Source organism: Solanum pennellii, chromosome 10 (genome assembly GCF_001406875.1).
Source record: "Solanum pennellii chromosome 10, SPENNV200".
Classification (NCBI taxonomy): domain Eukaryota; kingdom Viridiplantae; phylum Streptophyta; class Magnoliopsida; order Solanales; family Solanaceae; genus Solanum; species Solanum pennellii.
The window spans coordinates 24,912,782-24,928,245 of record NC_028646.1 but is presented as its reverse complement, the minus strand read 5'-3'; the positions used below and the strand labels follow the sequence as shown (position 1 = coordinate 24,928,245).

The window sequence follows — 15,464 nt, the reverse complement described above, 5'->3', positions numbered from 1 at the left end:
ATTTACTACAAGTAACTTTACTCTTCTTGTGTTATCCTTCGTTGAGTCCCTTCTAACAGTCGTTGCTTGGTGGTTTACCTGGTTTTTTCCTTGTAATAACCCATATCGTTATGAATCTTCATTGGTGGAGATGGCACATTCACGACATATTTTAGTTCTAAATTAAAATTTTTTTTCGTCAACACCTAATTGGGAAACAATGGTATTAATTCATCCTTCATATTTTGTGTTTGCATCATATATTACTCCTTCGATATCGCTATCAACATATCTACCTATTTAAGATCAAAACATATTCGAAGTCAATCTCATCGATCGGTCTGATCAATTCAATGTATTAAATTGATATAGACTGATTTAAAGAGTTCTCTCCGGTAATTATTCAATATATGTACCACAAAATTCATAAATTACACTATTAAGTAATGTTTGAGTTATCCAAATGATGGACCAAGAAGAATAAATATGAACACCATCATCATGTACAAAAAACACCACTATGAAAAACACCTTAAAAATCAGAATCTAAACAAACTGACAGACAATTATGATTAGTAAATAAAAATGATCCATTACACCAAATAACTTACCAATCGAAAATATTTAAACAATGAAAATTAATGTGACACAATCATTATGTACCAAAAAAAAAAAGAAAAAACTGAATGACACTAATTAAAAATGATCATTTTCACCCAATAATTTACCAATCAAAATTAACCACCAAAATAAAATCAATATGCACAACATCATTAACACTCTGAATGACACCTTAAAAATGAGAAATACACCACACTGTACGACCAACATGTTCAATATTTAAAAACGATTATTAAATCAATTTGCTAATTATAAGCACTAAAACTTCTCTTTGTTCTTAACCTACAAACCATAGAACTGTTAATAATCATAAGCACTTTCTTTTGTACTTCTTCTTTCGCTTTATTTTCCTACACTTTCAAACTCCTTTCCCAAAAGATTTCTGAAAATCCCAATCTCTCTCTCCGATTCTTGTTGAGTATCTTATCGAACAATGTCTCAATCACCATCTTCATCTAACAGATAATCAACTCCTTAAACAAAACAGACATTGTAGTCTTCTATAATTCTTCTTTTGTTCCTTCTCCAAAAAAAATGTCGATCATTTCTCCTGTCAACATTATTGAACCCTGTCCTCTCACTCAGAGTCTCCAATATCTAAATAAACCACTGCTTTCATCTAAACCTGGTCTTTCTCTATTTGTACTATCACAACATTTGTTTGAGGGAGATCTTCCAAAGAATAAGTATTTTGAATGAAACATTCTAGATGCAAGGGAGAATGTACTACTGAAAAGTCTGGCAGAAATGAGAGAAGAAGGAGATTCAAAGAGGATTTACTTGAGAGCACTGAACCTAGATTTGATAGAACTCCTGAAGATAGACAACATCTTTGGTACAGTGCTGAGGATGAAATTGATGAGAACGACATTCCCCTGAGATGGACCATTCAAAGAAGAATGCTTCATGTTACAAGAAAAGGCAAGGAGAGAGTTGTAGTGGAGACAACAAGGGAAAACCTTCTACCAAAGCAACAACACAAAAGTTTATGTGTTATGCGATTAAGGGAAAAAAAGTCAGTACTACTGAAATAAGAAGGAAAAGAAAGACTGATAAAGAGGAGATCATGATTCCAATATAGGGAGTTGCAGAAGTCTCAAATGAATTGTCTGAAAGTGACACAATGTTGGAAGATGTCATATCCGCTGTAGAAAGGATAAAGAATAAGGCTCAAGAAAAGAAGAAGAAAACCCATAATCAAGAAAACGCAGGGTGAAATGTGGAGATGGTTCCAAAAAGGGTAAAGGTAAGGAATAAGAGAAGAAGAATGATAGGAAAGTCTCCAAATGGAGAAGGGAAAATTCGCCGAACACTGAGGAACTCATAGTACAATTTGTTTCGAAGGTTTCCAACGGACCATGTTCAAAAACAAAGACACTAAAAGATTAAAAGAATGTCACAAAGAAAGAGACAATGGATAATCTAAGATTTCAGAAGGTCTTGAGTGAAGAAGTGTTTGATCCTGAGATCCTTACCAAGCCTGGTATGAGCAACCTAGGTAATATTGTTGAAATTCAGTCTTGGACTCACTTGTTCATGAATTCATCCTTAGTAATGCATGAGGAACAAATGAGAGATTTATATTACAAGGAAAACAGAGTCATTACTACTGAAATAAAAAAGAAAAGCTAGACTGATTAAGAGGAGATCATGATTCCACTCGAGGGAGTTGTAGAAGTCTCAAATGAATTGTCATAAAGTGGCACAATGTTGGAAGATGTCATATCCATTGTAGAAAAGAGAAACAATAAGGCTCAAGAAAATAAGAAGAAAACCCCAAAATCAAGAAAATGGAGGGTGAAATGTGGAGATTGTTCGAAAAAGGGTAAAGGTAAGGAATCAAAGAAGAAGAATGAGAAGAAAGTCTCTGAATGGAGAAGGGAAAATTTATCGGACACCGAGGAACTCATAGAAGAATTGGTGTCCAAGGTTTCAAAGGTACTAGGTTCTAAAAGAAGGAAAGAAAAAGATGAAAAGAAGGTCACTAAGAAAGAGACAGAGGATAATCTTATATTGCAAAAGGTCTTGAGTGAAGAAGTGTTTGATTTTGAGATCCTCACCAATCCTTGTATAAGCAACCAAGGTTATATAGTTGAAATTCAATCTTGGACTCACTAGTACATGAATTCATCCTCAATAATGCATGAGGAACAAATGAGGGATTTATATTACATTGTCGAGTTCGATAACGATGGATGATTAATAACTCAAATTGGGGAGTAAATTCATCATCTGAATGAAGAAATAATAGGAGAAATCTTAAAGGTGCGTATAGAAAGGATCAAATTCATGGTGAGAAAGGTTTTTACCAAAAGCTTTGCCAATGAGTGGGACAAAATCCCAAAGATGAAGTGTGCAAGTATTTCCAAAGAACTCTTAAAGTTGGACTATCAATTTTTGTTTGAGTTTGTCAATAAGGTGATTCTTCCACAATTTGAAAACAGAATTGTTGCCTCTAGTGCTGATTTGTTTCTCATGGAAGCTTTGTCCAAGATTAATTCCCTAAATCTTCTAGTTCACATGCTAGAGCAAATGCACAAACAGTGATAACTGAGGAAGGAAAGGATGGCATGGGGTATGATTACTTTCTTACCAAGGTTTTCAAGCATTAGGGGTTACCTAGGGAGAATGTATCATAGGTACAGAAAAATAGTCCTTCTCCCTAAACACATTGGTTGAATGTGAATGCATGGAAGGCAGAAAATGAGCAAGATGACTTAGTTAGTGGTGGAACAAATTCAATTCAAGCATGAACTGGAGGAAATGACCACGCTTGTAAACAAAAGGTATGAGAAGGTTGTCTTATTGAAGGCTTAATTGGGCAAAAAACAAAAAGACCTAGGGACCTGGTACAACATAATTCAATGAATTGAGGATGAAGAAGGCAATTCTCTTGGCTCAGAACGATGATTTTCAAGAGAAGTTTATCAAGGCTCATCACGTTGTCAGTGATTGACTTACTCTTGTAGTCAAATCCCTCGCTCCAAAGACCTCCTCCTCATATTCGCCTTCTTGTCTTCTCCTTAGTTCTTGTGTGGGTAGTATCCCTGGGTTCTCTTTAGCAGTTTATTTTTGATGTATTGAATGTTTTATCTTATGCAATGAAATGGATTTCTATTTTATTTTGATTAATTCCATCATTATATTTTTCTGATATGAAGTGTTTCCATAGGCTATGATTTTGCTTTGCAGGCTTACTTTTACTCCTAGTTTATAACTTCTCATTTTTATGATTTAAAAAGGGGGAAATATCGATTGCATATTATAGAAAGTTTGCTAGTTCGCAGGGGGAACACATGTACATGTCAGAGGGAGAAAGTACAGAGGGAAGGGAGAAAGTCACTACCATTGATATGGAAGTGTGTGTTTGTCATTATCAAAAAGGGGGAAATGATGTTATCTATAGTTTTGATGATTTCACAAACAAAGGTATCTTGTAAGGGGACGTGGTCATTTTTTCCAATATGTGAATAAATGAAAACTTGAAAAAGTACAGAAAGTTAGTGAGGTTGGTGCAAAGCTCCCGAGTGGGACAAAATCCTCTGTCAATAGCATGTCTCCCAAGGTTGTTTGTATTAGATATAAGGCTTTTCTGAAAAGACAACCTCAATTTTTGCATTCCTGAAAAATTCATGAACTCAACCAAATATCACTCTTTCGAGAAATATCTTCCCCAAGAGAAACAGGGACCTCATAGAGCTGCATGTGTCTTAGTTGTTTTAGGATTTGAACTTCACTAGTTATCTTATAAATCGATTCATGTGATACAAAGTAATTATATATTTGTTAAGTTCATACAAAAATTCTAAGTTAGTTAAGGGTAGCTGGTTTAGTGGGCATAATTATTGTTGCTAAGTTGAAGTCTAAATCATCTACAATTATATGGTTTACTGGGAAACATTGTTGTTACTTAGTTGAAGTCTAATTCATCTAGTCTTAGGTGTCTTAATGTGTAATAGAGTTAATTCTTAGTTGCTTTCTTTGTAGTAGAGTTGCTACACTGAGGGGAAGGGATTTGGAGGTAAATTCCTAGGTTGCAAGAAGTTGTTATCTGAATCGTTGCTCCATTTCAGTATAGAGTTGATTTGATATCCTTTGAGGATAGCTCGTGGTTTTCACCGCCCTTGAGCATGGGTGTTTCCACGTAAACTTCTTGTGTTGTTTACTTTACTACTTGTGCTTGAATTACTCTTCTTATAGTATCCAGGGACCTAGTCCATTGACTAATAGTGGACACATTGTCACGCCTATAGCCTACATCCTGGAGGTGGTCGACACTCGAAGACCAATGTTGGCCCCTAAGTGAACCCTTGGCCTGGCTTACTTAACTCCGTGGAAGACTAAACTCAACTTAATAAAAAAATAAAGCATGTTTAAAAGAGATACTTCATATAATATTCTGGCCAAAATGGCACTTAAGTCTCAACAAGTAAAATAGACTCCAAAAATAACTACTAACTATCTATGAAGCCTTTAAAATGACTGAAATGGATGTTGGGATAGACCCACCAACATCAATAAATATAAACTAGTAAAGCAAATGAAAAGGATGTCCTGTGGAATGCAAGGAGGCTCACCATTGATTCTGGAGCTCAATCTGGATAACTGAAGTGTTAGTGTGCTAATCTTGGTTACCTGTATCTGCATCATAAAACGATGTAGGCCAACTGGCATCAGTATACTTAATGTTCGAGTATGCGAGTTGGACTGCTTAACACAACTATAAAGCTTGAAATGGAGTAAGGATTAACTTACCTTGGCTCTACTGAACTTATAAGAAGACAACTCAATATATGGCAATTAAAACATATGCAATATATATATATAAAACTTACTTCCTTTGGGTTGAGATAATTTACTGAACGCTTAAGCTTTATAAGCTCCTTTTTTAATCAATCTTCCCCTCTTTAGTTCAAAACTCTTTTGGAAGTTCTTAGTTTTCGTGTTACTTAAATATCTATATACCTATATATCTATATATATATATATATATATATATATTGTAAAAATAGTGCAAACTCATAGTTCATTAAAGATAAAAATATAATAAACTCAACTTTACTTATATACGAAAGTAATAGAGTTTATGTGGTAGTATCTCTAGCCGTCAACCACCACTATGAGCCTAAGTGATGATACATCATCTCGTCCATGCTTCCCGATCTCTCCTATACTTTGCCGTCGCATAGAACATCCTAAACCTAGTGGATCCACTGGCTAAACTCACGTGATCATCTAAAAAGTATGAACCATTAATACCCATGATGGTTACAAGGTTTACATGGAGACATAAGTTAATGTGAAACCTTTATCCCCATATCGTTGCTCAACACTAATTCCAAAATATACTTTAGCTCATACTTTTAATTAAACTCCCTTCCTCTGGGTTGAGATAATTTACTAAACACTCTAGGTTTATAAATTTCTTTTGGAATCAATCTTCCCCTCTTTAGTTCAAAACTCTTTTGGAACTTCTTATTTTCCTTGTTACTTAAATGTGAAATATTTGTCAACCTTTAAGGAATACATAGTCCCCCTTACAACTTTAGAGAAACCAACTCAACTCTTGCTCTTTAATTAACTTGAAGCATTAACTATTGGGGAATACTTAGTTCCCTAATAGCTTTTGAGAATTTAACTCAACTCTTTTCTCTTTCTTGACTTGTAACTTGAGCCTTAAATCAAATTTAAAAAGATTGTGTTACACTCTTTGAAAATTTTTTAGAACTCACTATTAGTTGCTTCTCAAATTTTTAACTTTTCTCTTAACTTCTTTGACTTTGATCTTAGCTTCCTTTGAATTGAATTATGGATCGAAGGAACATTATCTCATGTTTATGGATGATTTCATGATGTTTGGATGTACTCTAGAGTGTTGGAATCAACTAGTAATGAAAGGTATGTCACATCAGGGGAGCATCCCCTAGAAGTAACTGGTGTCGTCGTCCTCCTAGAGGTGTTATACTAACCTCTTAGCATTCGTCATTACATTTTATAGGTTAAACTAAGGAAAGTTTAAAACTTCTCATATACTTNTCCCTTCCTCACCCCTTCATGCCGCTGCCCTTTGAGTATTCATACCTATAATTACAATAAAAGGCTTAGGTGAAAAGAACACATAAAATAGACTCTAGAGGCATGACATAGGATTACTAGAAAGATGAGAATTTTCTAAGCAAAATATAGTCTCTCATTCATAAGTGTGGCATGATTCACAATTACGAATAAGAATCTACATAGACGTGGTTTAGTGAGACATCGATCATATGGATATTAAACCTCATGCTCTGATACAAAGTTTTTCACATCCGGGGAGAACCCCCTCGTAACTGGCATCGTCATCCTAGGAAAGGATTTATATTAGCCTCTTAGCATTCGTTATAACGTATCATAGGTTAAATTGCACAAAATTAAAAAGTTTTCATCTACATCTAAAAGGGAGGTTTACATAGACCTCTCTCTTACACATTATATATATATATATATATATAGGGAGTTTACATAGACTCCTTACACAGGAAGCACTACATACGTGTCTACTTTTATTTCATATATACATTATACAACATAAAGTCTAATAGAGATGTCTCATAAAAAACCATCTAAGTCGAAATAGAGAAATTCGGGCATAGTACTTACAAAAATTTATAATTGCCACTTACGGCTTACAACAATGTCTTGAACAATAAGAGTGAAACGAATGTCTTTGGACTATATCAAGTCACATAGATAGAAGGAGAAAAGCCATCATCCTCGGATCTTGAGGACATACCCACACTTGGAGAAATGACCCAACCTTCCTTGCAAATTGGTCTCGCACCCCTCAACAACTGGAACCTAAAATGTTTGGAAAAAAATTGAGAAATAGGGGTTAATATATCACTTGTACTAACTACGGAAACACATACACACACAATATAGAAATCATGCTAAAAAGGGCATTTGTTCCAAAACCAAGCCAAGCTACTTTGAAAAGCCTTATGTACAGTCAAGAAAAAACATATAAACAATAATCATATATTCATTAAGACCATAACATATTCAACACAAGACCAACATCATCAAGAAGAATCAAGTCAACTTGTTCAATAGTATATTAGGACCATAGCCAAAGCAACTCCAACATCATGTTACGACAACAAAACATGTATAAGAGTTCATAACATAAACCATAGACAAGACCCTTACTCATAACCTACTATCAAGTCTACAAGTGCAATTATCAAGTCAAGCCCCATAACTTTACTCAACTAAGTAAACCCAATAAAGGACCATAAGCAATGCCTAACATCACATAACATAGCATCAAGAGTAGTCATAATTATAATTAGCAATATAGACCAATAGCATGTTCATAAGTGAAACTAATATAATAAAGTATCATCAAGATGTAAAGTCAACACATGCATATCATTCACTTAATAAGAGCATAAGAACATAATAACATCCTCCTAAGACTTCCCTCAAGGCCAACTAGTGCAATGTATTGGTAGATTTCCATACCCCTACCTAGACTAAGTCCAACCCCTTAAGTCATCCTTGTTTGAGTTCACTTTATTATTTTATTTTACTTTCGGGAACATTTGAATTAACCTACATAGAACACAAGGGCTAAAGGTAGAATCTGGTGTCATGAAACTCTACGCGGGAAGAAGGTGTACTACTTTCTAAAGTAGTACGAAGACATGAACATATCATTATAGGTGGAACCACAAGCTAGTATTCTTATGGGGGCAACATAGTTCAAGAACTAGGAGATATTTCTTGGGACCCTCTTTATGCATTTGGAATTATAGTCTCTAATCTCATGAGTACAATAGTGAACCTACCTTCCTACTTGGGAAGGGACACTCCTCACTACTATTTCACTCGGTGCTAAGCTAGAGTCCCTTTTGAAAATGTATTACTTTAACAGTCACAACTTAGTTTAGATCATAGGAGAATAGCTCTTTGTATAGTTATCTCAATAAGAATTGCATGAGAACAACTTACATTACAACCCTCATAGGTTAGATTTGCACATTAACATCATTTTATCATCGTAAGGCACATAGATACTTCATAATCAACCTTATATCATTACAACTTAAGCATAATCTCACAATCACATAATAAAGACATTTAAATTACATCATCATATCACACATACTTAATGCAATTATAAGACATACTTAAATTCAACTTCATCACCAAGTAAAAGCCATCATAATTGAAGTAAATGTTTAGGATATCAAGACTTACCCCCCAATCTCCTTCAAAATCCATTATCATGGTCTTACAATCAACGAACCAATTCCTTCCAATAACAGGTCTAATATCATCAATCAATAGTAATTAGCACAATAATAGCTAGGTCAACTACATCATTACAATTCAATTCTACTCTAGTTAATAACCTAGGGTTAAGGAATTGGGGTCAATTCATCCCCTTTTCCACAATACTAGGTTAGAAATAACGATCTACAGCAATTGAACAATAATACAACATAATATAATCATAATAACAAAAATAAACCATAAAAAATAGTATTTAGAAAATAAAATTCGTATTTGAAAGAAATCCATATGAAATCATCTTTTTGAAAACTAAATTTGGAAGAACCCTTCGGGGAAAGGAATCCCAAAGGTGAAGAGTTCCCATACCTTGTTAATTGATGAAGTTGATAGAGAAAATCACACTTCTTGCTGCCTTATAACCCTTAGGGTTTGGTATTCTATGGAGTTTATTTAGGAGAGAGAGAGAGAGAGAGAGAAAGTAGACAGAAGGAAGAGCAATTTGGGTTTGGGAATTTGAGGGTGTTAAGTTGTGTTTAGGCTTTAGGTATATTGTTAATTAACTAACCTAATTAATTACCCCTTAATAACTAATGAAACCCGTAACTAACTAATTTAATTTAAATAAGTCTTTAATACAGTAAATTTAGAGGTTGACCTACGAACCTCGACCTACTATCCGTAGGTTAGTCGACGTGGCTTTGGACCAACTGTCCTGCATGTCCGTAGTTTTTGTAGGAGAGTTTGTGATTTGTACTTTTAATGAAAATGGTTAAGTGACCATCGACGGAGGCATCAATGCCCCATCGATCAGGCCACGCCTCATCGCTTGCAACCATTGATGGCTACTGCCTGCATTGCCTCAATTGGCACGTTTGGGTCAAAATGAAAAGGTCCTCCTCAAGGACCCTTAAGGTGGCTTTTAGGAAATCGTACCTTGACGTTTTGACCCTAAAAATATTATAATATGTGTTAGAAACCCTTTAAACAAATTTCATAAAATTCGGACTCCTAAAACTCTATGAAATAGGCTAAAACACACTAGAATCTTTTGAAATAGTCTCCGGATGGCATGGTTGTTCCGTGAATTTTAGACTCTGAAACATCCTAAATGGCTTTTATACTTTATTATTGACCTTAAAATAGTGTTACAAACCTTAGACACTCATGTGAGGCTCTAGACTAGGTCTTGGACTTACGATGTGTTACAAGGTACATAACTTAGGAACTAATACAAAAAGATACGGAAAGAACGGGGTCTCCACGCGGTCTTAGCGCTCTATGAGGTGCGGGTCCCATGGCCCGTTGGACATACCGTAGTCTGGGGCTCTATGGCTGGTGCGGAGAACCAGGTGATGTTTGTTAGATCCTGCCTTAAGGGGCTCTAGCAGGCGCAGCACCTAGGGGTGGGCATTCGGTATTTCGGTTCAGTTCGGTTTTTTTATTCGGTTTTTTCGGTTTTTGTAAATTGCGTACCGAATACCGAACCGAAATATTTCGGTTCGGTTCGGTGTTTCGGTTTTCCGGTTTTTATGCCCACCCCTAGCAGCACCCTAAGGGCTATCTGACGGACCTCCAACTTTTCTTCTCCATTTTCATCTCTAAACCTCCTAAAAATCGATGGATCCCAGCCTAAAAACATAGGATACCTAAATACATCATTAACAAATATATTATACCCGAAAACAGTCCAGAAACATGAATCAAACCAAGCAGAGATCAACTAAAATTCAACTAACAAGAACTTCACAACTTTCCATCAAGAAATTCAAGATTTTTATTCAAATAAACTCTAATTTTCTGTATTGAATCAAATTGGGTTGTGGGTTAAAGGACCCAACACCGAATGATCTCGCATACCTCTATAGGGAACACACACAACGAAATCCACGCAATGATCTTGGCATTTCTTGGACAATTCTTGATGTTCCTCTTCTTTTCTCTTTTCATCCCAGCCCTAAGCGTTCTTAATTTTTGTATAACTTATTTGGGAGTTTGTATTTACCCCTAAATAACCCTTAAAATGAATTAGGAAATACTAGGGTGAAAAGAGAAATTTTCCCTGACTAAATTCCGGATTGGACTTCCCTCTGTCCAATAGCCTAACTTCATCAAGGCATATCTCCTTCATACGACATCGGAATTGTACAAACTTCGTGGTTCTAGAAAGATCTTCACATGTAATTTCCAACCATATAAAGAACGCATCCGAACTCTTCCAGAGCTGGAAGTTATGGTCGTTTGGAAATGATAAATCTCACTTTTGAAAGATTGAAATTTTCCATATTCCCTACTTATTTCTAAAAATGATTATTCTTGGTTTTATTGCTTATTCATTGATAATTCAAGTTGCAAGATGTTACAATATGTCCCCAATGGGAATATTCGTCCTCGAATGAGAACTCTTTTACTAAGCTATGGGTAGAACATCGTTTCAACACTAAAAAAAAAGCAAGTAATAACATTCTTATACATAGCCTTATAAATTGCTAAGAAGAGAATTTAGTAACTTGACCTGCATTCTCTTCGGATTCAAACATATGTGGATATATATTCTTCATAAGCTCCTCAGCTTCCTAAGTCACTTCTTCAACAAATTGGTTCCTTCAAAGAACCTTGACTGAATTAACTTTCTTTGTACTCAACTTGCAAACTTGAGGATCAAAATCTGAACCAGAATTTCTTCATAGGATTGGTTATACTTAATCCCATTAATCTCAGTTGGTACTATCAATTAAGGATAACCAATCACTTCTTCAACATAGAATTATGGAATACCGGATGAACCTCCACTAACTGCTGGGGTAGCTCCAACTCATATGCCATATTGCACACTTTCTTAGAGATACTATAAGGTCATATATACCGAGGAATAAGTTTCCCCTTCTTACCAAAACTCATAACACCTTTCATGGGTGAAACCGTAAGATACACCCAATCGTCCACCTAAAACTCTAATGGCCTTCTCTGAACATCTGTGTAGGACTTTTGGCGAATTTGTGCTGTCTTCAGTATTTGTTGGATCACTTTCACCTTATACATAGCTTGGTGAACTTGAGTTGGTCCTATCGACCCTGCTTCCCCAATTTTAAACCACTCGATAGGAGAACTGCATGTCCTCCTATAAAGAGCTTCATATGGAGCCATTTGGATGCTCGAATGGTAATTGTTGTTATAAGCAAACTCCATGAGAGGTATATGATCATACCAATTTCCGTTAAAGTCGATCACACAAGCTTTCAACATATTCTAAGGTCTGGATACTACGCTCTGCTTCTCAATCTTTCTGAGGATGAAAAACATTACTCAAATTCACCTTTGAACCCAAACCTTTCAAGAAAGATTTCCAGAATTGTGTAGTAAATTTTGCACCTCTATTTAAAATAATGGAGACCGGAACACCATGAAGTCTTATAACTTCTTAAAGGTACAACTTAGCGTAATCCTCGGCCAAATAGGTAGTCTTTATTAGCAAGAAATGGGCTGCTTTGTCTTTCTGTCAACAATCACCCAATAGAATCATGTTGCCTTCAATATCTTGCCAAGCCTGTGATGAAGTCCATATTAATCATCTCCCACTTCCATTCTGGAATTTCTATATTCTGAGCTAAACCTCGAGGCCTTTGGTTCTCCACATTAAATTGTTGACAATCTGAACACTTCGCAACAAACTCAGCAATATCGTTCTTGATACCTTTCCACCAATAGACCTCTCTCAAATCATGGTACATCTTGGTGGAACCCGGATGAATGGAATATCTGGAGCTATTTGCCGCCTCCAAGATCCTCTCTTCAAGTCCATCAACCTTAGGGACACATAATCTACCATGGTACTTCCGCACACCATCTTCACCTTGTTCAAAAGTCAATATCGTTTTGCTTATGGACACTTGCCTTCAAAACAAGCAAAATAGGGTAATAGTCTTACTTCTCTTTAACTTTGACACTAATGATAATTCAGCCCCATTGGTCACCACTATGACTCCTTTCTTGAAATCCATAAGTCTGACTCCCAAATGTGCAAGTGTATGCACATCTTTATCTAACTCTCTCTTTACTTCTTCGACATGGGAAGTACTTCCCATGGACATCCTGCTTAAGGCATCAAAAACCACATTAGCCTTACCTTGGTGGTAAAGAATACGCATGTCATAAGCCTTGCGTAATTCCAACCATCTTCTCTATCTGAGTTGAGCTCTTTTTGGGTGAACACATATTGGAGGATCTTGTAATAAGTGAATACATCAACATGGACATTGTACAATTAACGGCGCCATATCTTAAAATAAAATACTACTGCAGCCAATTCTAAGTCATTAGTTGGATAATTCTTCTAATGAAACTTCAATTGTCTAGAGGCATAACCTATAACATTACCATTCTGCATTAAGACACAGCCCAACCCGACTCTTGATGCATCACACTACACTACAAAACCTTGGGTACCCTCTGGTAAGGTCAAGGCCAGAGCGGTGGTCAATCTCTTTTTCAACTATTGAAAGTTGTTCTCACAAGATTTAGACCATTAAAACTTGACTGTCTTTTGAGTTAACTTGGTCAAAGGATAAGAGATAGATGAGAATCCATCAACAAATGTCTTATACTAGCAATCCAAGTCAAAAAAACTCCTTATATCTATTGGAGATGTGGGTCTAGACCAACTCTGAACTACTTCTATCTTCTCATTGTCAACACTGATCCCATCACAAGAAACTCTGTGGCCCAAGAATTCCACATACTTAAGCCAAAACTAACACTTCGAGAACTTGGCATCTAGCTTCTTATCTCTCGAATTCCGAAGAACAACCCTTAGGTGACTAGCATTATTTTATTCATTCGTTGAATAAACCAGCATGTCGTCAATGAAGACAATGACAAACAGATCTATATAAGGTTTGAAGAGTCTATTTATAAGGTCTGTGAATGTTGCAGGTGCATTTGTCAATCCAAAGGACATAATCAAAAATTTGTAATCCCCATATCTCATTCTTAAAGTTGTCTATGGAATATCAAATTCCCTAACTTTCAACTGATGATAGCTTGATCTGATCTCAATCTTGGAAAAACAAGAAGCACCCTGAAGTTTATTAAAGAGATCATCTATCCTTGGAAGAGGATATTTATTCTTGATGGTCATCTTATTACACCGACAATAGTCTATACACATCCTAATGGACCAATCATTCTTTCTAACAAACAAGACAAGAGCGCCCCAATGTGATACACTTGGTCGAATGAACCCTTTATCTAACTAATCATTCAATTGCTCTTTTAACTCCGCTGTTGCGATTTTGTATGGCGGAACAGAGATAGGAGGAGTATTCGGGAGGATATTTATGCCAAAATCTATCTCTCTTTTGGAGGAACTCCGGGTAGATCATCAGGAGAGACTTCTTGAAACTCACTGACTATAAGAACTGTATGAAGGGAAAATACCTAAATACTTGAGTCATTAACTCGCATTAAGTGATAGATACACCCCTTAGAAACTAATTTTCCTCGCCTTAAGGTACGAAATGAAACGACCCTTAGGCACTGCTAAACTACTAATCCACTCTATGAATGACTTGTTTGGAATTTGAAACTTGACAACATGAATTCTTCAATCTATTGATGCATCATAGGCATGGAGCCAGTCCATAACTAGAATGACATCAAAATATACCATGTCCAATTCTGCTAGATCAACCATGGTTTTCTTGTGATTGATGGAAATATGACAATCACGGTATACTCTTTCCACTAGAAAAGACTCCCCAATAGGTGTAGAAACACAAAAGGCTTAACAAAGACTTTTGAGAATAATTTCAAACTAATTTGCAACATAAGGATTTACAAAGGATAAACCTGATTCTGGGTCTAATAAATCATAAACATCAAAAGTAAAGACTTCGATCATGCCCGCAATAACATCTAGAGAGTTCTCTTGCAATTGGTGGCTAGTGATTGCATATAGAGGGTTTGTCCCTTCGCCGGTACAAGAAGTGTCTCCTCTAGGGTCAACCATGTCAGGTGGAGCAACTGATGAAGATTGAGCTCCATTGCTCGGATTTCCACTACCTTTCTTATTCTTGGGGCACTCGCTCATGAAGTGACCTTCTTGACCACACTTGTAACAGCCTGTCTAGCCATCACGACAATTTCCTGGGTGGTTTCTACCACACTTAGTACATGCATGATCCCTACTTCCTCGTTGAGCCACAATACCTTAAGATTGAGCCGGTCTAGCCTTGAAGTTTTGTGATTTTTGACTACAGTAATCACCTTGGTTTCTTGGTGCAGGTGCATTAGAAGATGATGGTTCATACCCCTTTGGTTTCTAAAATTTTTGTCGACATGAACAACCTTTTTGTTGGCATGACTCATTCCATATCTTTGCGTTCTTGGTTCGGTACTCCTCTCTGTCCCTCATCTTCTCCTCTTAACTTGTTGCACATAAACCATAAGCCTATATATGTCCATGTCACCTATCAACATGGCAGCCCTACCTTCTTTGCTTGAAGCTCGACCCAAACTAGCAACAAACAATCTCATTCTGCTCCTCATATACTTCCCCATTTCCGGAGCATAGCGAGACAGTTGGGTGAACT

The 15,464-nt window shown here is 36.2% G+C and overlaps 1 protein-coding gene across 1 annotated transcript in view; it reads right to left on the bottom strand.

Moving 5' to 3' along the window:
• LOC107001155 overlaps positions 1-14,962 on the bottom strand; it is a 28,127-nt gene extending 13,165 nt beyond the window's left edge. The window contains exon 1 of the mRNA XM_015199309.1: positions 14,722-14,962. Within this exon, the coding sequence (XP_015054795.1) occupies positions 14,722-14,962 (241 nt within the window). The remainder of the gene's footprint in view (positions 1-14,721) is intronic.
• Between the last annotated feature and the right edge of the window lie 502 nt (positions 14,963-15,464).